Here is a 20,890-nt window from a genome sequence, read left to right as displayed (position 1 = left end):
CCTCTTCCCCCCCCCTCACCTCCCTCTTCCCCCCTCCCTCACCTCCCTCTTCCCCCCCCCCTCACCTCCCTCTTCCCCCCCCCTCACCTCCCTCTTCCCCCCCCCCTCACCTCCGTCTGCCCCCCTCCGAGTACACGTCTGCCCCGAACAGAGATTAGACTCCAAGCTACTTTCAAACTCTTGTCACTCTCCTGCGGCGATTCCGTGTCGTGTCCGGAAACGCACCTGCTTCATGATTATTCCGCTAATCTCCAGAACGGACATGTCGAACTTTTTACAGTCATTCCCTTCCCAGATTATGGCGCTGACTCTCTCCGAGCTCGGGCTGGTGCTGTACAACCAGTGCAAGTGGTTCTGAAATTTAAAAAAAGCAGTAACTTCAACTCAAATTAAAAAGCAAGGATTATCCTTTAAAGGAGGAATGCAGAGATCACGGGGGTCAGGGGAGGGTTTATAGGGCTGGAGGAGGTTACAGAGATAGGGAGGGTTGTCGGGGCTGGAGGAGGCTACAGAGAGAGGGAGGGTTGTAGGGGCAGGAGGTTAGAGAGAGGGAGGGAGGGAGGGTTGTAGGGCTGGAGGAGGTTAGAGAGAGAGGGAGAGGGTATTTTAAAATTTGAGGCACTGCCGGACTTGGAGCCAATGTCAGTCAGCGAGCAACGGATGTTAAAAGCAGAAACCGGTTCGGAATAAAACAAACCTACACATCAGTGGCGATAGCTCGACAGACTTGGTGAGCGTGCGTGAATGTGTATTTTACGGATGGGTCATGCACGCACTTACTGTGAGTGACCAGCAATAGGTGGGGGTGGACATTGAGGGGAATTCTTGTAGAATCAGCCCTCAAACTGCCTCTCACTTTGGACAGTGTTTGCACCTGCGTCCAACACTTTGATTCACGCAGCACTCACTGTGCGTCCCGACTTCAGGAAACCCCCCAACCCTCTCACCCTCTCCTCCGCCCCTCGCACTGGGTGCTGCATCAGAGGGTGTCAGTGAGGCTTGCTCGCGAGTGTTGCGAGATCCGGGTAAACCTGTCCGGTGCCGGGATCGTAGAACCATACAACGCAGGAAGCCATTCGGCCCATCCGGCCTGCGCCGGCTCATTGATTGATGGCACTCCCGTGAAGCGCCTCGGGTCCCTTTCACTATGTTAAAAGGCGCTATAGAAATGCAAGTAATTGTTGTTGAAAGAGCCACTGGTCGCTGGCCAATCAGCAAAGCCCACCTGTTGGTGCGCCTCGCCCTGGGACTCCTTCTGCAGAGTCACCCTCTGAACGCTCTCGCACTCGCTCTCGCTCTCGCTGGTGTAGGAGCAATGGCACCGCGGACCGTTCAGGAGATCGTCCCACAGCATGTCCTCGGTCTCCGAGCCGTGCTGACTGCTCTCCGTATCCTGACGGGAGGTGCTGCAGCTCAGGGAGCTGAAGTTCACATAGGACTTGGAACCATCCTGAGAGAAAGGGCAGAAAACGATATATAAAACTTAGTGTACTGCATTCGCTGCGCACGTTGTGGTCTCCTCTACATTGGGGAGACCAAACGCAGATTGGGTGACTGCTTTGTGGAACACCTCTGTTCAGTCCGTAAGGGGGACCCCGAGCTTCCGGTCGCCTGTCACTTTAATTCTCCGCTCCACTCCCACTCGGACCTCTCTGTCCTCGGCCTATTACACTGTTCCAATGAAGCTCAACGTAAGCTCGAGGAACAGCACCTCATCTTTCGATTAGGCACTTTACAGCCTTCTGGACTCAACATCGAGTTCAACAATTTCAGATCATAACCTCTGCCCCTATTTTTTTCGGACAGCAGCTGTTGATGATTCCGCCATTCCCATTTACACCTCCTCTAGACCCATCTTTTGTTTCTTTACTTGTCCCATTACCATCTCCTTTCGCCTCGCACCATTATCCCTTTTGTCTTTTAATCTCTCCTGCCTTCCACCCTATCACAGACCTTCCCTTTTGTTCTTTCCTCCCTCCCCCTTTCCCTGCCCCTGCTTAAAACCTGTTACGTCTCTAACTTTTTCCAGTTCTGACGAAGGGTCGTCGACCTGAAACGTTGACCCTGTTTCTCTCTCCACGGATGCTGCCTGGATTACGGAAACGTGGCTCAAGGATGGCCAAGACTGGGAACTCAACATCCAGGGGTATTCGATATTCAGGAAAGATAGGCAAAAAGGAAAAGGAGGAGGGGTAGCATTACTGGTTAAAGGGATTAACACAATTGTAATGAAGGATATTAGCTCTGATGATGTGGAATCTGTATGGGTAGAATTGAGAAATACTAAGGGGCAGAAAACGTTAGTGGGAGTGGTATATAGACCTCCAAACAGTAAGGCGGAGGTTGGGGATGGCATTAAAAGGGAAATTAAAGAAGCGTGCAATAAGGGCACAGCAGTCATCATGGGTGACTTTAATCTACATATAGATTGGGCTAACCAAATTAGTAACAATACTGTGGAGGAGGAATTCCTGGAGTGTTTACGGGATGGTTTCCTAGACCAATATGTCGAGGAACCAACCAGAGATCAGGCCATCTTAGACTGGGTATTATGTAACGAGAAAGGATTAATTAGCAATCTTGTTGTACGAGGCCCCTTGGGTCAGAGCGATCATAATATGATCGAATTCTTCATTAAGATGGAGAATGAAGTAGTTGACTCAGAAACTAGGGTCCTCAATTTAAATAAAGGAAACTACGATGGTCTGAGGCGCGAGTTGGGTAGGATTGATTGGGGAATGGCACTCAAAGGGTTGACGGTGGATAGGCAATGGCAAACATTCAAAGACCGAATGGATGAACTACAGAAGTTGTTCATTCCAGTTTGGCATAAAAATAAAACAAAAAAGGTGACTCAACCGTGGCTAACAAGGGAAATTAGGGATAGCATAAGATCCAAGGAGAGGACATACAAATTGGCCAGAAAAAACAATAATCCTGAGGATTGGGAGCAGTTTAGGATTCAACAAAGGAGGACAAAGGGATTAATTAAGAAAGGGAAAATAGAATATGAGAGTAAGCTTGCAGGGAACATAAAAACTGACTGTAAAAGCTTTTATAGATATGTAAAGAGAAAAAGATTGGTGAAGTCAAGCGTAGGTCCCTTGCAGTCAGAATCGGGGGAATTTATAATGGGGAACAAAGGGTAGACCAATTAAATACATATTTTGGTTCTGTCTTCACAAAGGAGGACACAAATAACCTCCTAGAAATACCGCGGAACATAGGGTCTGATGAAAGGGTGGAATTGAAAGAAATCAGTATTTGTAGGGAAATGGTGTTAGGAAAATTGATGGGACTGAAGGCCGATAAATCCCCAGGGTCTGATAATCTACATCCCAGGGTACTTAAGGAAGTGGCCCTAGAAATAGTAGATGCATTGCTGGTCATCTTTCAGAACTCAATAGACTCTGGAACAGTACCCATGGATTGGAGGGTAGCTAATGTTACCCCACTATTCAACCAGGAGGTAGAGAAAAAGTGGGGAATTATAGACCGGTAAGCCTGACATCGGTAGTGGGGAAAATGCTAGAGTCCATTATAAAAGATGTAATAGCAGAGCACTTGGAAAGCAGTGACAGGATCGGACAAAGTCAACATGGATTTACAAAAGGTAAATCATGCTTGACTAATCTACTGGAATTTTTTGAGGATGTAACTGGTAAAATAGATAAGGGAGAACCAGTGGATGTGGTGTATTTGGACTTTCAGAAGGCTTTCGATAAGGTCCCGCATAAGAGGTTAGCGTGCAAAATTAAGGCACATGGGATTGGGGGCAAGGTATTGACTTGGATAGAGAACTGGTTGGCGGACAGAAAGCAAAGAGTTGGAATAAACGGGTCGTTTTCCGAGTGGCAGGCAGTGACTAGTGGGGTACCGCAAGGATCGGTCCTAGGACCCCAGCTGTTCACAATATATATTAATGATCTGGACGAGGGAATTGGATGTAATATCTCCAAATTTGCAGACGACACAAAGCTGGGTGGGAGGGTATGCTGTGAGGAGGATGTCGTGAAACTCCAGTACGATTTGGACAGGTTGGGTGATTGGGCAGAAACATGGCAAATGCACTATAATGTGGATAAATGTGAGGTTATCCACTTTGGTGGCAAAAACAGGAAGGCAGATTATTATTTGAATGGCAATAGATTGGGAGAAGGGGAAGTGCAAAGAGACCTGGGGGTCCTTGTGCACCAGTCGCTGAAGGTAATAATAATAATAATAATAATAATAATTCAACTTTATTGTCATTGCACAAGTACATGAACAACGAAATGTGATCTTGCAAGCTCCCATGACTGGGAGAAGCAAAGCCGCTGCGTCGGTGCGCGCCGCCATTCCATTTCCACCATTCCTCCTGTCTGACAATTTTCAGCCCAACGCCCGGGCCTGCTCACCAGCCGCTCCTCCCGTGGCTTCTTCCGTGACCTTCTCACCAACCGCCCCTCCTCAGGGCTCCTTCCGTGACCTTCTGCACCTGGTCTTCCCTGATGGTCACCCCTCCAGGTACTAACCAGGCCTGGCTCTGCTTAGCTTCCAAGCCTTGCCAGTGACCCTGTCCCTAGTCCCAGGAACAGGTGCAGCAGGCGGTGAAGAAGGCAAATAGTATGTTGGCCTTCGTAGCAAGAGGGTTCGAGTACAAGAACAAGGATGTCTTGCTGCAGTTGTACAGGGCCTTGGTGAGACCGCACCTTGAGTATTGTGTGCAGTTTTGGTCACCTTACCTGAGGAAGGACGTTCTTGCCATGGAGGGAGTGCAGCGAAGATTCACCAGGCTGATACCTGGGATGGCAGGAATGACATATGAGGAGAGATTGTGTCGATTGGGCTTATACTCACTGGAGTTTAGAAGATTGAGAAGGGATCTCATCGAAACCTATAAAATTCTGTCAGGTCTGGACAGACTAGATGCAGAAAGGATGTTTCTGATGGCCGGGGAGTCCAGAACCAGGGGTCATAGTCTAAGGATAAGGGGTAAGCCATTTAGGACTGAAATGAGGAGGAATTTCTTCACCCAGAGAGTGGTGAACCTGTGGAATTCTCTGCCACAGAGGCCGGTGGAGGCCAGTTCATTAAATATATTCAAAAAAGAGTTGGATATATTTGTTGAGGCTAAAGGGATCAAGGGATATGGGGAGAAGGCAGGGACCGAGTACTGAATTTGGATGATCAGCCATGATCTCATTAAATGGCAGAGCAGGCTCGAAGGGCCTAATGGCCTACTCCTGCTCCTATCTTCTATGTTTCTATGTTTACTTATCCGATTCCCTTTTGAAAGCCTGGATTGAGTCTGCCTCCACCACCCTTTCAGGCAGCGCGTTCCAGATCCTGACCACTCGCTGCGTAAAAAGGTTTTTCCTCATGTCGCCTTTGGTTTTTCTGCCAATCTTCAAATAATGTCCATGGGATTTAGCAACAGTACAGAAAATGTCTCATTCTCAGCGCTGCCTCCCACTGGCTGGTTAACTGAAGTGCACAGCAGCATGGAGCGTCGGACTCCTCGTCACGGCCGGATTGTCCTGCACGGTGCCCAGGAGTTGGGAGTGAGGGAGGAGCGGGGCACCGGTGCTGGAAGAAGACGTCATCATTAAACACCGGGTTGAGACAGACCAAGTTTAGGCAAACTGTGCAGCAGCCCGAAGAGAGCGGGAGATCAGAGAGTGGCGCAGGAAACTAGAGCTGGGACATTCCAGAGAGGTGTTCCGGACCAGAAGCAGAAATCTCAAATTTACATAGAATTTACAGCGTAGAAACAGGCCATTCAGCCCAACTGGTCCACGCCGGTGTTTATGCGCCACACGAGCCTCCTCCCACCCCTCCTCATCTCACCCCTGTGGGCGTCGCTGGCAAGGCCAGCATTTATTGCCCATCCCTCGTGGTAGCGAGTTCCGCATTCTCACCACTCTCTGGGTAAAGAGGTTTCTCCCGAATTCCCTATTTGATTTATTAGTGACTATCTTATATTTATGGCCCCTAGTTCTGGTCTCCCCCACAACATAAGAAATAGGAGCAGGAGTCGGCCATTCGGCCCCTCGAGCCTGCTCCACCATTCAATAAGATCACGGCTGATCATCAACCTCAACTCCACTTTCCTGCCCGATCCCCATATCCCTTGATTCCCCCAGAGTCCAAAAATCTATCGATCTCAGCCTTGAATATACTCAACGACTGAGCATTCGCAGCCCTCTGGGGCAGAGAATTCCAAAGATTCACAACCCTCTGAGTGAAGAAATTCCTCCTCATCTTAGTCTTAAATGGCCAACCCCTTATCCTGAGATTAGGCCCCCTAGTTCTAGACTCTCCAGCCAGGGGAAACAGCCTCTCAGCATCGACCCTGTCAATCCCCCTCAGAATCTTATATGTTTCAATGAGATCACCTCTCATTCTTCTAAACTCAGAGAGTATCAGCCCATTCTACACAATCTCTCATCATAGGACAGCCCTCTCATCCCAGGAATCAATCTAGTGAATCTTCGTTGCACCGCCTCCAAGGCAAGTATATCCTTCCTTAGATAAGGAGACCAGAACTGTGCACAGTACTCCCGGTGTGGTCTCACCAAGGCCCTGTACAATTGTAGCAAGACTTCCTTACTCTTATACTCCAACCCCCTTGCAATAAAGGCCAACATGCCATTTGCCTTCCTTATTGCTTGCTGTACCTGCATGCTAGTGGAAACATCTTTTCTGTGTCTACTCCATCAAACCCCTTCATAATTTTCAAGACCTCGATCAGGTCGCCCCTCAGCCTTCACTTTTCTAGAGAAAAGTGGGAGGACTCGTAAAAATCAACATTTCATTGTGCAGTACACACATCTGCTGCATATATGACAAATAAAATTGAATTGAATTGAATTGAAAAGAGCCCCAGCCTGGTCAATCTTTCCTGATAGTTATAATCCTCTCAGTTCTGGTAACAGCCTTGTAAACCTTTTTTTAAAATAGCACTTTCTGCCCAGGAACCCTCTCAGCCGGGAGTGGAATCCATCGCTCTCACATCTCCGCAGGCACAGCTGGTTTCACTCACTGACTCGAGGAGCATTTGACCCCTCAAAAGGGCTCCTTCCTGGAGCAGTTTTACCTCCTCCTCTCTCCCACCCCCCTTTCAACGGCCAGGCTGAGAGGGGCTAAACGCCCAGATGTGACTGGGATTCAATCCCAGCCCTGTGCCTGGTGCTTTGATAAACCCACTGGTGCTCTCCATACCTGGTTTGGGGCTGTAGATTCAATCTCAGAGTCCAGTAAACTGTCAGAGTCTCGTTTTAGATTCTCCCATCTCGGAAATCCTTCCCCACTCTGTAATTACACGGGAAAGAGGTTGTAGTAACGAAGGCAGCACATGGTGTCAATTTCAGCGCGCTGATTGCGCCGAGTTCAGTCACATTTCAGACATACGATCAATGCTGGACAGGGCAAGACCCTCTGGTCCATCCAGCCGGTCCTACACAATTCCAATACGTTTTTTAAACAATTCGTTCATGGGATGTGGGCATCGCTGGCAAGGCCAGCATTTATTGCCCATCCCTAGTTGCCCTCGAGAAGGTGGTGGTGAGCCGCCTTCTTGAACCGCTGCAGTCCGTGTGGTGAAGGTGCTCCCGCAGTGCTGTTAGGGAGGGAGTTCCAGGATGTTGACCCAGCGATGATGAAGGATCGGCCGATATATTTCCAAGTCAGGATGGTGTGTGACTTGGAGGGGAACTTGGAGGTGGTGGTGTTTCCATGCGCCTCCTGCCCTTGTCCTTCTAGGTGGTAGAGGTCGCGGGTTTGGGAGGTGCTGCCGAAGAAGCCTTGGCGAGGTTTGTATATCACAATACAGGAAACTTTGGTTTATCCGGAGGTTAACTGTCCGGAATGCTCGAGCCACTGGCAAAATTCAGGAGTCGGTTCAGTAAGTTTTTTTTCTTTTCGTTGCTTTTTTTTCACCAGTCAGGCTCTGCAAGGTCTAGCTAAAGCTGTTGCTTAGCTACAGAGACGCTTGCAAGCTACGGCCGACTGTTTAGAAGCACAACAGGGTTTGTTGCTAGATACGGAGCTCAAAAGCTTCCGTATGTTTTAACATTAGCACTGGTTTGTCCGGCAGTTTTGATGGGACGGCAACAGCTCGGTCCCGTCGGTGCCGGATATCACAAAGTTTCCTGTATATACACCTCACCCCAAACAAATGTGATCTCCTGGGAGAGAACATAAGAAATAGGAGCAGGAGTAGGCCACTTGGCCCCTCGAGCCTGCTCTGCCATTTAATAAGATCATGGCTGATCTTGGGCTCAAAGCCACTTCCCAGCCTGCTCCCCATAACCCTTCACTCCCTTATCTTGCAAAAAATTGTCTATCTCCACTTTAAATGTATTTAATGACCCAGCCTCCACAGCTCTCTGGAATTCCACAGATTTACGACCCTCTGAGAGAAGAAATTCCTCCTCATCTCAGTTCTAAAATGGCGACCCTTTATTCTGAGACTGTGCCCCCGCGTTCTAGATTTCCCCACGAGGGGAAACATCCTCTCTGCATCGACCTTGTCGAGCCCCCTCAGTATCTTATGTTTCAATAAGATCACCTCTCATTCTTCTAAATTCCAATGAGTATAGGCCCAGCCTGCTCAACCTTTCCTCATAAGTCAACCCCCTCATCTCTGGAATTAACCTAGTGAATCGTCTCTGAACTGCCTCCAATGCAAGTATATCCTTCCTTAAATAAGGAGACCAAAACTGTACGCAGTACTCCAGGTGTGGTCTCACCAATACCCTGTACAGTTGTAGCAGGACTTCCCTGCTTTTATACTGCAACCCCTTTGAAATAAAGGCCAACATTCCATTTGCCTTTTTGATTACTTGCTGTACCTGCATGCTAACATTTTGTGTTTCATGCACAAGGACCCCCAGGCCCCTCTGAACTGTAGCATTTTGTAATCTCTCTCCATTTAAATAATAGTTTGCTTTTTTATTTTTCCTGCCAAAGTGGATAACCTCGCACTTTCCCACATTATACTCCATCTGCCAAATGTTTGCCCGCTCACTTAGCCTGTCTATATCCCTTTGGAGATTCTTTGAGTCCTCTGCACAACTTGCTTTCCCACCCATCTTTGTATCATTGCAAACTTGGCTACATTACACTTGATCCCTTCATCCAAATCATTAATGTAGATTGTAAATAGTCGAGGCCCCAGCACCGATCCCTGTGGCACCCCACTCGTTACCATTTGCCAACCGGAAAATGACCCATTTATCCCGACTCTCTGCTTTCTGTTAGTTAGCCAATTCTCTATCCATGCTAATATATTATCCCCAGTTCCGTGAGCTTTTATCTTATGCAGTAACCTTTTATGTGGCACCTTATCGAATGCCTTCTGGAAATCCAAATACACCAGATTTACTGGTTCACCTTTGAGGTTGTAATGAGCAGGGTGGACAAAGAACTCCAGCAAATTTGTTAAACATGATTTCCCTTTCATTAAACCATGCTGACTCTGCTTGATTGCATTATGATTTTCCAAATGCCCTGCTACTGCTTCCTTAATGAAGGACTCCAGCATTTTCCCAACGACAGATGTTAGGCTAACTGGTTTATAGTTTCCTGCTTTCTGTCTCCCTCTCTTAAATAGGGATGTTACATTAGCGGTTTTCCAATCCGCTGGGACCTCTCCAGAGTCCAGGGAATTTTGGTATATTGCAACCAATGCATCCACTATCTCTGCAGCCACTTCTTTTAAGACCCTGGGATGCAGGCCATCTGGTCCAGGGGACTTGTCGTCTTTTAGTCCCATTATTTTATCAAGTACTATTTCCTTAGTGATAGTCTTTAGTTCCGAGGCGAAAACCCCAGGCCAATTTAGGGGAAACAAACCTGGCAAATTTCTCTCCGACCTATCTAGGAGATCGAAACTGGTCCAGGAGACCACTCTGGCCCTGAATTCTCTGCAGTGCCTACCTTCTGTAAGAGGTGATCTCTGCCCTAGCCAGAAACAGGTCCAGCTCTCGCTTGAAGGAATTAAACATCACTCGGCAGTGTGCGATTCAGCCATGCGAGAGGGTCTGATTTGAGCAGAAATGTTTGTGGAGATGCAGCTTTTACCGTCAGTGAAACTAAATTACAGGCGACAGTAAGCGAGAGAGAATAAACGCTGCGAGTTACCTCTGCCGCTCCGGGAGCTTTGCCCTGTGTGTTTCTTCTGAGTCGTAACGTGCAGTTGCTCAGAGTCACGGCGATGTTTTGCTGGAGCAACGACTGCCGCGATTGGCTCTCCGTGTCCTCGCTGGAATTCTCATCCGAGTCCCGACACGCAGCTCGGTGCAGGACATCCTGAAAACACCGCACAGATTTTCAAACCAGTTCCACCCCATCACAAACGTTAGAGTTCAGAACAAGGGGAGCAGCTCAAGGCAAACCCTGCTTCTCTCAAGAATTACAATTTTATTTATTTTACCCTTAAAACATTTGTAACGATGAGTGAGCAGGCTGCACAAATTAAGCCACGAATCATTAACCAATCTACTAGTTAATCCACACATCATTAACCAATCTCCAGATTCAGCCTGTACCATTAACCAATCTAGTAATCGTCCAATCTGCAGGCAAGGACATCTAGGGATATGGGGAAAATACTCCATAAATGGAGTTAAGGTACAGATCAGCCATGTTCTGATTGAATGGGGGAAAACAGGCTCGAGGGGCTGAATGGCCTCCTCCTGTTCCTGTGTACAGGCTCGAGGGGCTGAGTGGCCTCCTCTTGTTCCTAATGTAACAGGCTTGAGGGGCTGAATGGCCTCCTCCTGTTCCTGTGTACAGGCTCGAGGGGCTGATGAGCCTGTACACAGGAACAAGAGGAGGCCAAAGGGGCTGAATGGCCTCCTCTTGTTCCTGTGTACATGCTCGAGGGGCTGTGTGGCCTCCTCCTGTTCCTGTGTACAGGCTCCAGGGGCTGAATGGCCTCCTCCTGTTCCTGTGTACAGGCTCGAGGGGCTGAATGGCCTCCTCCTGTTCCTGTGTACAGGCTCGAGGGGCTGAATGGCCTCCTCCTGTGTACAGGCTCGAGGGGCTTAATGGCTTCCTCTTGTTCCTGTGTACATGCTCGAGGGGCTGAATGGCCTCCTCCTGTTCCCGTGTACAGGTTCGAGGGGCTGAATGGCCTCCTCCTGTGTACAGGCTCGAGGGGCTGAATGGCCTCCTCTTGTTCCTGTGTACAGGCTCGAGGGGCTGAATGGCCTCCTCCTGTTCCTGTGTACAGGCTCGAGGGGCTGAATGGCCTCCTCCTGTTCCTGTGTACAGGCTCGAGGGGCTGAATGGCCTCCTCTTGTTCCTGTGTACAGGCTCGAGGGGCTGAATGGCCTCCTCCTGTGTACAGGCTCGAGGGGCTGAATGGCCTCCTCCTGTTCCTAATGTAACAGGCTCAAGGGGCTGAATGGCCTCCTCCTGTTTCTGTGTAACAGACTCGAGGGGCTGAATGGCCTCCTCCTGTTCCTAATGTAACAGGCTCGAGGGGCTGAATGGCCTCCTCCTGTTCCTAATGTTCTAACCGTGCGCATCAACCCTTTACAGAGACGGTGAGGAGACTCACTCTCCCAAGGTTGGACCCAGGGCCTGCAGCGCACCGTCCAACCTTCCTCGACAGGTTTCTTGTCTGTGTTCCTCTGAGGAAGAAGGAAATACACTTCATTAAACACGTAAACTTTAGGGAATAAAATGGAGCAACAGCGTTCCCAGAATGTAGGAGGGATCTCTGCGGCGGGGCGATCTCGGTGAGGGGTTGGGTTGGGGTGGGGTGGGCGGGGGATATTTGCTGTTAAGGATTCCTAGCTCGAGGCCGCTCAGGATTAAAGAACAGCTAGGCTCACCAGTACAAACACTGGAGCGTTGCCCACTTGGAACTAGGCCAAGTGAGACAACCATGACATGATGTGCAATCACTGCAGGGCCACAACAAAGAATGTGAATCGAATGCTGAATTGCAGCACTGGGTGGATTAAGTCTGAGTTAGAAGACTTCATGCTCAAACTGGACATGCCTTGGTCAGACCCACCTTGAGCAATGTGGGGACAGAGCGGGGGAGTGGGACTATCTGGATCGCTCTTCGAAAGAGCTGGCGCAGACTCGATGGGCGAACAGCCTCATCCTGTGCGGTTCTATTCTATGACTCTATGATTCTCTAATAGTACTTCATTGGCTGTAAAGGGCTTTGGGACGTCCTGTGGTTGTGAAAGGCGCTGGAGAAATCAGAAGGTGAGGTGAGAAATTATGGCCCGTATTTTCCAATCGGAGGCTTCCCGCGTGCGGAGGCCTCCGATCTGGGAAAAAAAATCTACGGACTTACCCGAGGGCTCCCGAGGTGCAAATACTTCCGATCCTGGGCCTCTCCAAATCCAGGTATCCCAGGGGCACAGGCGGTTCGCAAGCATCCCTGGGATCATGTAGGCCATGGGGAGCCAAAAGGAGAAGGGAATCTCCCTTCATACACTTGACAGATAGACCCGTCAAATATATGAATGGAGATCACCCCAAAACACTGTAAAACATTAAATATATTTTTTTTTAATTACATTTTTAAAATGAGTTGAAATTACAATAAATTAAATATTTTAAACAAAAATTTAATTTTTTGAAAAAATTAATTAACATTTTTTATGGGGCTAAAAATAAACTTACCCTTTTAAAGTATTTTTAAAAACTTTTTTCAACTCTTATGCTGGTAAAAGCAGGCCTTTTACCAGGCGTAAGATTTCTAAGGGTTTTCAGCGGGCGGAGGTTCTGCAGAAAGTGGAACTCTCCCCCCGCAGAGGCCCTTCTCCAGGGCAGGAGGAGGATCTGTTGAGAGCATTCTTGACAGATTGGAAATACCGGTTTTCAGCACATGCACTTGGCATGCCTGAAACCGGCATTTCCGATGTCCCTACTGGTGTGTACACAGCCCGTACACACCCATAGGGATCGGAATATACAGCCCTATATAACCACATTTAAAATAAAAATAGGGGAAATATTAAATAAACTAATCAAATTCAAAGAAGATAAAACCCCTGGTCTGGACGGATTGCATCTGCGCATTTTAAAAGAATCTAGGGAAGAAATAACAGAGGCAGGATTACACATATTTAATAATTCGTTAGAAAAAGAAAGACTTGCATTTCTATAGCGCCTTTCACGACCTCAGGACGTCCCAAAGTGCTTTACAGCCAATGAAGTACTATTTGAAGTGTAGTCACTGTTGTAATGTGGGAAACGTGGCAGCCAATTTGCGCACAGCAAGCTCCCACAAACAGCAATGTGACAATGACCAGATAATCTGTTTTAGTGATGTTGGTTGAGGGATAAATATTGGCCCCAGGACACCGGGGAGAACTCCCCTGCTCTTCTTCGAAATAGTGCCCTGGGATCTTTTACGTCCGCCTGAGAGAGCAGACGGGGGCCTCGGTTTAACATCTCATCCGAAAGATGGCACCTCCGACAGTGCAGCACTCCCTCAGCACTGCACGGGAGTATCAGCCTAGTTTTATGTGTTCAAGTCCCTGGAGTGGGACTTGAACCCCAGGGACTTGAACCCACAACCTTCTGACTCGGAGGCGAGGGTGCTACCCACTGAGCCACAGCTGACACAGAAAAGGGTGTAGTGTCAGAGGACTGGCGGATAGCTAACGTAATACCTATATTTAAGATGGGAGATAGAACATGTCCAGGGATCTATAGACCAGTCAGCTTAACATCGGTGGTAGGAAAAATAATAGAATCTCTACTAAAGGAGAAAATAGAAAAACCATCTAGAAACCAAAAATATCATACTGAATAGTCAACATGGATTTCAAAAGGGAAAATCATGCTTGACCGACCTCAGTGAATTCTTTGAAGAGGTAACAGAGAGTAGACAAGGGTAAATGTAGTAGATGTAATTTATCTAGATTTTCAAAAGGCCTTCGATAGACTAATAAATAAGGTCAGAGAATGTGGAGTCAGGGGACAAGTAGCAGACTGGATAGCTGGCTGGCTGGAAGGCAGAAAGCAGAGATTCAGGGTAAAGGGGAGCTATTCACAGTGGCAGAAGGTAGGAAGTGGGTCCCACAATGATTTAGGCTTTGGAATCAAAAACACAATTTCTAAATTTGCAGACGACATCAAATTGGGGGGTGGTGGGAGAGAGAGTCAATACTGAGGACTGCAACAAATTACAAGACATTAATAAACTTGCAGAATGGGCATAAAATTAGCAAATGATAAGCGTGAGATATTACATTTTGGTAAAAAAATTTAAGGAGGTCACATATTACTTGGAAAATAAGAATCTAAATGGGGTAGAGGAGCAAAGGGATCTCGGAGTACAAATACACCAATCACTGAAAGTAGCGACACAGGTTAATAAGGCCATAAAAGAAGCAAACCAAGCACTAGTGTTTATTTCTAGAGGGATAGAATTGAAAAGTAGGGAAGTTATGCTAAACCTGTATTGAACCTTGGTTAGACCACACTTGGAGTACTGCGTACAGTTCTGGTCGCCATATTATAAAAAGGATATAGAGGCACTGGAGAGGGTGCAGAGGAGATTTACAAGGATGATACCAGAAATGCGAGGGTATACATATCAGGAAAGGATGAACAGGCTGGGTCTCTTTTGAAAAGAGAAAGCCGAGGGGTGGCCTAATAGAGGTCTTTAAAATTATGAAAGGTTTTGATAGAGTAGACAGAGTGTAGGATAGAGTGTACCTGTAGGATTTAGTAAACAATGTTATGATTCTATAACCATTTTTATATAACTGTAATATAATTTGTTCATTAGAAGAACAGGAAGCTCTGCGCAAACGTTCGTTTACCACCAGTTCCCCTGCATGGCCGGTTAGGAAGCCGGATGAATCTTGGAGGCTTACTATTGATTACCGAGCCCTAAACAAAGCTTCCCCACATCAGAGTCTGACTGTTAGTCAAGCCCCTTCGCTACTGACATCCGTACCCCCCCAAAGGCTACTATCTTCTTTACCCTAGACAGAGCGAATGGTTTTTGGAGTATCCCAGTCGCTCAGGAGGACCAGTACAAATTTGCTTTCACGTTTGAGGGGCAGGGCTACACGTTTACATGTTTACCGCAAGAGTTTCATAACTCGCCATCGATCTTTCATCAGTACATGGCACGAGCAGTTAAAGACTTTTCTAAACCATCAGCCCTTCTACAGTATGTGGACGACTTGCTCCTGGCTACCGAAACAATGGAGGAACACCTAGAGCTTCCAGGCGAGTTGATAGGGTTAGTACAGGCGGCAGGGCTGAAAATAAATCCAACAAAGGTTCAGCTGACAAAAGATGAGGTTTCCTTTCTGGGAGTAAAGATTTCAGCGACTGGCCTCAGTCCAGATCACCAAAAGGTAGAGACTATTCAGCGACTCCCACTGCCACTTTCCAAGACTGCACTGCGATCCTTTTTAGGCTTGGTTGGATATCAGCGAAATTTTATTCCGAACTTTGCAGACTTGGCTAAACCTTTGTATTGTTGGAATCGCTAGAAATCAACAGGCTCTGAGACTTTTGTTGCAGCAAAGGCGAAACGCGTGTTACTTTATTCACTCTCCATGAGGACTGAGGGTCTCAGCCTCATTGCAGGGCTATGACATCATCACGCTACCGACGCATGATGTCATCACGCTACCGACGCTCTTAAAGGGACCCTGCCCCGATAACCCAACCCAGTACGTACATATAACAACATTGGCTATACATTGCGAATTGTGTTATTGTCCCTATGTGGTCTCCGCCACAGTATGATCTTTTAAAGGGCGATGCGGAAGAGATACAACCCATATGGGAAGACCACCATACTGCTGCAGTTAGTGCTTTGAAACAAGCCACGATGCAGGCTACTGCTCTCATTTCCCCGGATCACAGCCAGCCCTTCCATCTTGAAGTAGGCTCCACCCCTACCAGCCTAACTGCCGTTTTAAGTCAGACCCAAGCAATCAGCGAGACACTACGCCCCATCGCGTACGCCTCAAGTATCTTACGAAGGGTAGAAAGCACATTCTCAGCGTGTGACCGCCACCTGTTGGCCACATTTTGGGCAGTCAATCATTTTACTTACATCACCGGACTGCAGAAAGTGATTTTGCATTCACCACACGCCCCTTAATCTGCTGCTAAAACCAAGTGAGACTTAGGTGTCCGCTCAGCGAATCAGTAAATGGACACTTGAATTGTCACAGCAAGACCTGGACATTATTCCTAAACAAACGACACTTTTACCCCTTATGCTCGCCTATGAGGGAAGCCCACACCAGTGTCCATTACCAGTCCTAGATATGGAACCAAACCTGGTAAAGGCCAATGCCATACCTGGAGCTCGAAATGTGTATGTAGACAGATCATCATACTATGTAGACGGCCATCCTAGAACTGAGTGTGCCCTCATTGATATGGACGCTCCCGATTGGTCAGTGGGATTCCAGGTTCCCACCCACTCCTCCCAATAAGCTGAATTGCTGTAATTCTCGCCGCTCACTGCGCGACTATGGATGAAATTAATATCTGGTCCGACCGTAGCTACGTCTGTAACGCAGTTATGGCCCTTCCCCTATATCATACAAATGAGTTTTGCTCATCGGATGGTAAATCTTTATTACATTCTGGTCTCCTCCGTAAGCTATGGAAAGTGCTCCAGGAACGAGTTGCCCCTCATCATGTGGGAAAGGTAGCAGCCCATCAGAAAGATTCATCCCCCCACTCCCGAGGTAACCAGGCAGCCGATCGACTTGCTAAAGAAGCTGCCGAGAACGGCTGTCTATTGCCTTTGGTGGGTGATGAGTGACACTCAAACGCCCGTAGTGGGGGCAGTAACTAAAATCAAAACCGTTGATCTTTTGGCCCTACAGGATTCACACGCTCCCTATGCGCAAGTAATAGCCTGGCATGAACAGGGACGCCCGCTACCAGCACCCACCCTATGGGCAGACTCAACTGTACAACATGGTGCGGATAAAAACCCTCCCCTACTAATGGTCAGGAATAAAGAGGGAGATTTAGTAGTTTACATTCCTCCTCAGTTGAAGGAAGAAATTCGAGCCCTCTTCCATTCTCACCCGACGGTGGGACATTACTCAGCGGCCTCTACAGGACAAACGTTAGTACCCGTTCACAGCCCCCTCCCGAGGGACCATGGACACACCTACAGATTGACTTTATTGGCTAACACAATCCCAGGGTAACTTCTGTAGTGTACGTACCTTTAAGGGGAGAACTACTTTTTACAGCTCCTGTATACTGTAGTAACGGCAGTGACCACACCTGTATATAAACCCTGAGTAGGGATCTGTACAGTTAGTTTTAGAGTAACACTCATCCAGTAAACACCTGTTGATTGTTCCCTGCAGGCTCGTGTCTAGTTATTAAAGGACACACAACATCAAGATACACGGATCTAACATTGGCGACGAGAAGATTCAAACCTACCTGCAACTCTGCATCACCTCCCAGGGATTCGCTCCTGGAGAACAGTGAAAGAAGAAGGCCGAGTCTAGAAGCACGGGCGTCGACCATCCAGCGGAGACTTGAGCATCGCAGGGGAGGCTGTTGAGAGCTGGGCTTGGTTCTCCAGTCACGGTGGTCCAGCGAAACGGGCTGGCAACAGGTACGGTGCAGACCCTTCCCGGACAGCGGCGGCTACAGCCGACCGACGGCACAGAAAAAGGCAGAGCAGCATCGACGGGAGAAGAGAGAGGGTAGAGCGCACAGGGCGCAGCTGGTGTTCAGGACCGAGCGGCGTCGACGGGAGAAGAGAGAGGGTAGAGCGCACAGGGCGCAGCCGGTGTTCAGGACCGAGCGGCGTCAACGAGAGAGAGCAGAGCGTAGCCGGTGTTCAAGGGCCGAGCAGCGTCAACGAGAGAGAGAGGCGCGCAGGAAAACGCGCAGAGCGCAGCCGGTGTTCAAGGGCCGAGCAGCGTCAGCGGGGAAGAAAGGAAAGCGCGGGAGACGCCATTTTGAGCCGCAGCGGAGAAGAAGGGAGAGCGCAGGAGACGCCATTTTGAGCCACAGCGGAGATGAAGGGAGAGCGCGGGAAAACGCCATTTTGAGCCGCAGCGGAGAAGGGAGAGCGCAGGAAAACGCCATTTTGAGCCGCAACGGAGATGAAGGGAGAGCGCGGGAAAACGCCATTTTGAGCCAGTCTAACCACACCCAGGGATGCCGAAGAGTGGCAGTGTCACAGCGTTCGACAATGAAGTCGGAGATTGGACGACATATGTCGAACGCATAGAAGTGCACTGCAAGGCGAATGAAGTGCCAGATGAGAGGAAAGCGCTGGTATTGTTGAATTCAATGGGTGCAAAAACGTATGGCTTACTGCGAAACCTAGTAACCCCAGAGAAGCCAGTGGAAAAGGATTTTGGAAACATAGTGTCAATCCTACAGGACCACTTAAACCCCACACCGCTGCTGATAGCAGAAAGATTTAAGTTTCACAAAAGGAACCAGCATAAAGATGAAAGTAATGCTGAGTACTTAACGGAACTGCGCAAGCTATCGAAACACTGCCAGTTTGGAATGGGACTAGCAGATACTTTAAGGGACAAGTTTGTGTGTGGGCTTCAAAGTGAAGGAGCCAGAAACGGCTTCTATCAGAAAAGGATCTTACGCTGGACAAGGCTTTCAGCATGGCAGTATCACACGAAGCAGCCGCACGGGGCGCTGCAGAGATACAACGGAGACCGCAAGAATATGGCACAAATGAAACGTCATACGGAACAGTGAAGTGCTATCGCTGCGGCAGAACAACACACGACCATAATGATTGCTGGTTCAAAGACAAAGTGTGCAGACAGTGTGGAAAAGTAGGACACATAGCAAGAGTCTGCAGGTCGGGAAAGAAAACCAGCAGCAAGAAATCTCCACAGGAGAAGTACAAGAAGGTACATAAGGTGATGGAGAGTAATTCAGACGAACAGAAAAGTGATACAGACTCCGGAAGCAAGGAGCTGGGTTGTCTGAAACTACATAAGGTGATCAAAACGGAGGATCACCAAACTATCTGGGTCACGCTCAAGATAGCCGGAGTCCAAGTGAAAATGGAATTGGACACAGGATCAGCCCTAACAGTCATAAACCGAAGGGACTACAAGCGGCTATTCTCACATATACCCTTGAGAGATACAGAGATTGTCTTGAAGATGTACACGGGGCAAAAAGTCTACCCCAAAGGAAAAATAAGGGTGAACGTTATATATAACGGCAAGGAAACACCAAAAATGGACCTATATGTATTGCCAGATGGAGGACCACCACTACTAGGACGTGAATGGATCCGGAAAATACAGCTAGATTGGCATTCCATACAAGCACTGACTGTAGATGCCAACAAGGATGACGACGTCACACCTGGACGACTGTCAAAAATGCTAACTGACGCACAAGAAGTGTTTCAGGAGGGACTCGGAACACTAAAAGGCATAACAGCGATGATCAAAATAGAGGAAAATACAAGGCCAAAGTTTTTTTTTTTTTTTTTTTTTTTTTTTTTTTTTTTTAAGGCCAGCCGTCTAAGCAGAGCTGGAAGGTTTGGAACGTTCAGGAGTACTGTCCAAAGTGGACTGGAGCGAGTGGGCTACACCCATCGTTCCTGTAATGAAGAGGTCGTTGAGTAATACGCCTGGGGAACCAAAGAAGGTCCGCATCTGTGGGGACTTTAAGGTGACAGTGAACCCAGTCCTTCACATGGTACAATATCCGCTTCCGCGGATTGAAGATATTTTCGCCTCGCTATCTGGAGGGAAACGCTTCACTAAGATTGATCTGACCCAGGCGTACCTGCAAATGGAGGTAGAAGAAGCCTCGAAACAGTACCTCACGATCAACACTCATAAAGGTCTCTACCAATACAACCGGCTGGTGTTCGGGGTAGCATCAGCTCCGGCTATTTGGCAAAGGGCAATGGATCAAGTCCTGCAAGGGATTCCGGGGACCCAGTGTTATTTGGACGACATCCTGGTCACGGGCGAAAATGACAGTGATCACCTTGCCAACCTGGAGCAGGTGCTCACTAGATTGAAGGAATATGGGCTCCGAGCAAATCGCCACAAATGCGAGTTTTTCCAGAAGCAGATCTCGTATTGTGGCCACGTTATTGATGAAGAGGGGTTACATAAGTCCCCTGAAAAGATTGAGGCAGTAGTCAAGGCTCCAGCACCGGAAAATGTGTCACAACTGAGGTCGTTCCTCGGGCTGGTGAACTACTACCATAAGTTCTTGCCGAATTTGTCTACAGTACTACACCCACTGAACACCCTACTGCAAACGGGGGTACCATGGAAGTGGAATGACGAATGTAAACGAGCTTTCCAGAAGTGCAAAGAATTGATCACATCAAAAGAGGTGTTGGCTCATTTCAACCCAGCACTACCAATTCGGTTGGCGTGTGATGCATCGCCCTATGGCATTGGAGCGGTGCTGTCGCACAAATTCCCGGACGGCTTGGAAAGGCCGGTAGCCTTTGCGTCTCGGTCACTAACTTCAGCCGAGCGTAACTACGCCCAGATTGACAGGGAGGCCCTCAGCCTAGTGTGGGGAGTGAAAAAGTTCAACCACTATCTGCACGGGCAGAAGTTCACCTTGCTGACTGACCACCAACCACTTGTCTCCATCTTTAATCCAAAGAAGGGCATTCCGGTGATGACTGCGCAATGGCTACAAAGATGGCCCCTTTTTCTAGGGGCGAACCAATATGAAACAGAGTATAAGGGCACGAAACAGCATGGAAACGCTGATGGGCTATCATGCCTGCCACTGACTACTGCGGAGGAAGCACCAGCAGTGGACCCTGTCGAAATATTTTATTCGACTATAATTGAACGCTTGCCAGTAACTAACGCTGATATAGAGAAGGAGACCCGAAATGACCCGACACTGTCTCGGGTATATGACTTGACGGTGAAGGGATGGCCAA

At 48.3% G+C, this 20,890-nt stretch overlaps 1 protein-coding gene across 3 annotated transcripts in view; it reads right to left on the bottom strand.

Moving 5' to 3' along the window:
• Positions 1-20,890, bottom strand: part of LOC147104999 (protein PHTF1-like) — a 50,262-nt gene that overhangs the window by 8,817 nt on the left and 20,555 nt on the right. For 2 of the 3 annotated variants that reach the window (XM_086010995.1, XM_086010996.1), the window contains exons 7-11: positions 11,549-11,621; positions 10,126-10,293; positions 7,204-7,293; positions 1,226-1,450; positions 226-354 (exon numbers count right to left, since the gene is read on the bottom strand). In XM_086010995.1, coding sequence (XP_085867121.1) covers positions 226-354; positions 1,226-1,450; positions 7,204-7,293; positions 10,126-10,293; positions 11,549-11,621 — 685 coding nt within the window. Of the gene's footprint in view, positions 1-225; positions 355-1,225; positions 1,451-7,203; positions 7,294-10,125; positions 10,294-11,548; positions 11,622-12,301; positions 12,457-20,890 lie in introns of those variants that run through there. The other variant, XM_086010997.1, reaches the window with a different exon arrangement.

Source organism: Somniosus microcephalus, chromosome 18 (genome assembly GCF_052327205.1).
Source record: "Somniosus microcephalus isolate GS21.2 chromosome 18, FLI_Smic_1.0, whole genome shotgun sequence".
NCBI lineage: Eukaryota > Metazoa > Chordata > Chondrichthyes > Squaliformes > Somniosidae > Somniosus > Somniosus microcephalus.
This window is presented reverse-complemented; position numbering and strand designations above follow the sequence as displayed.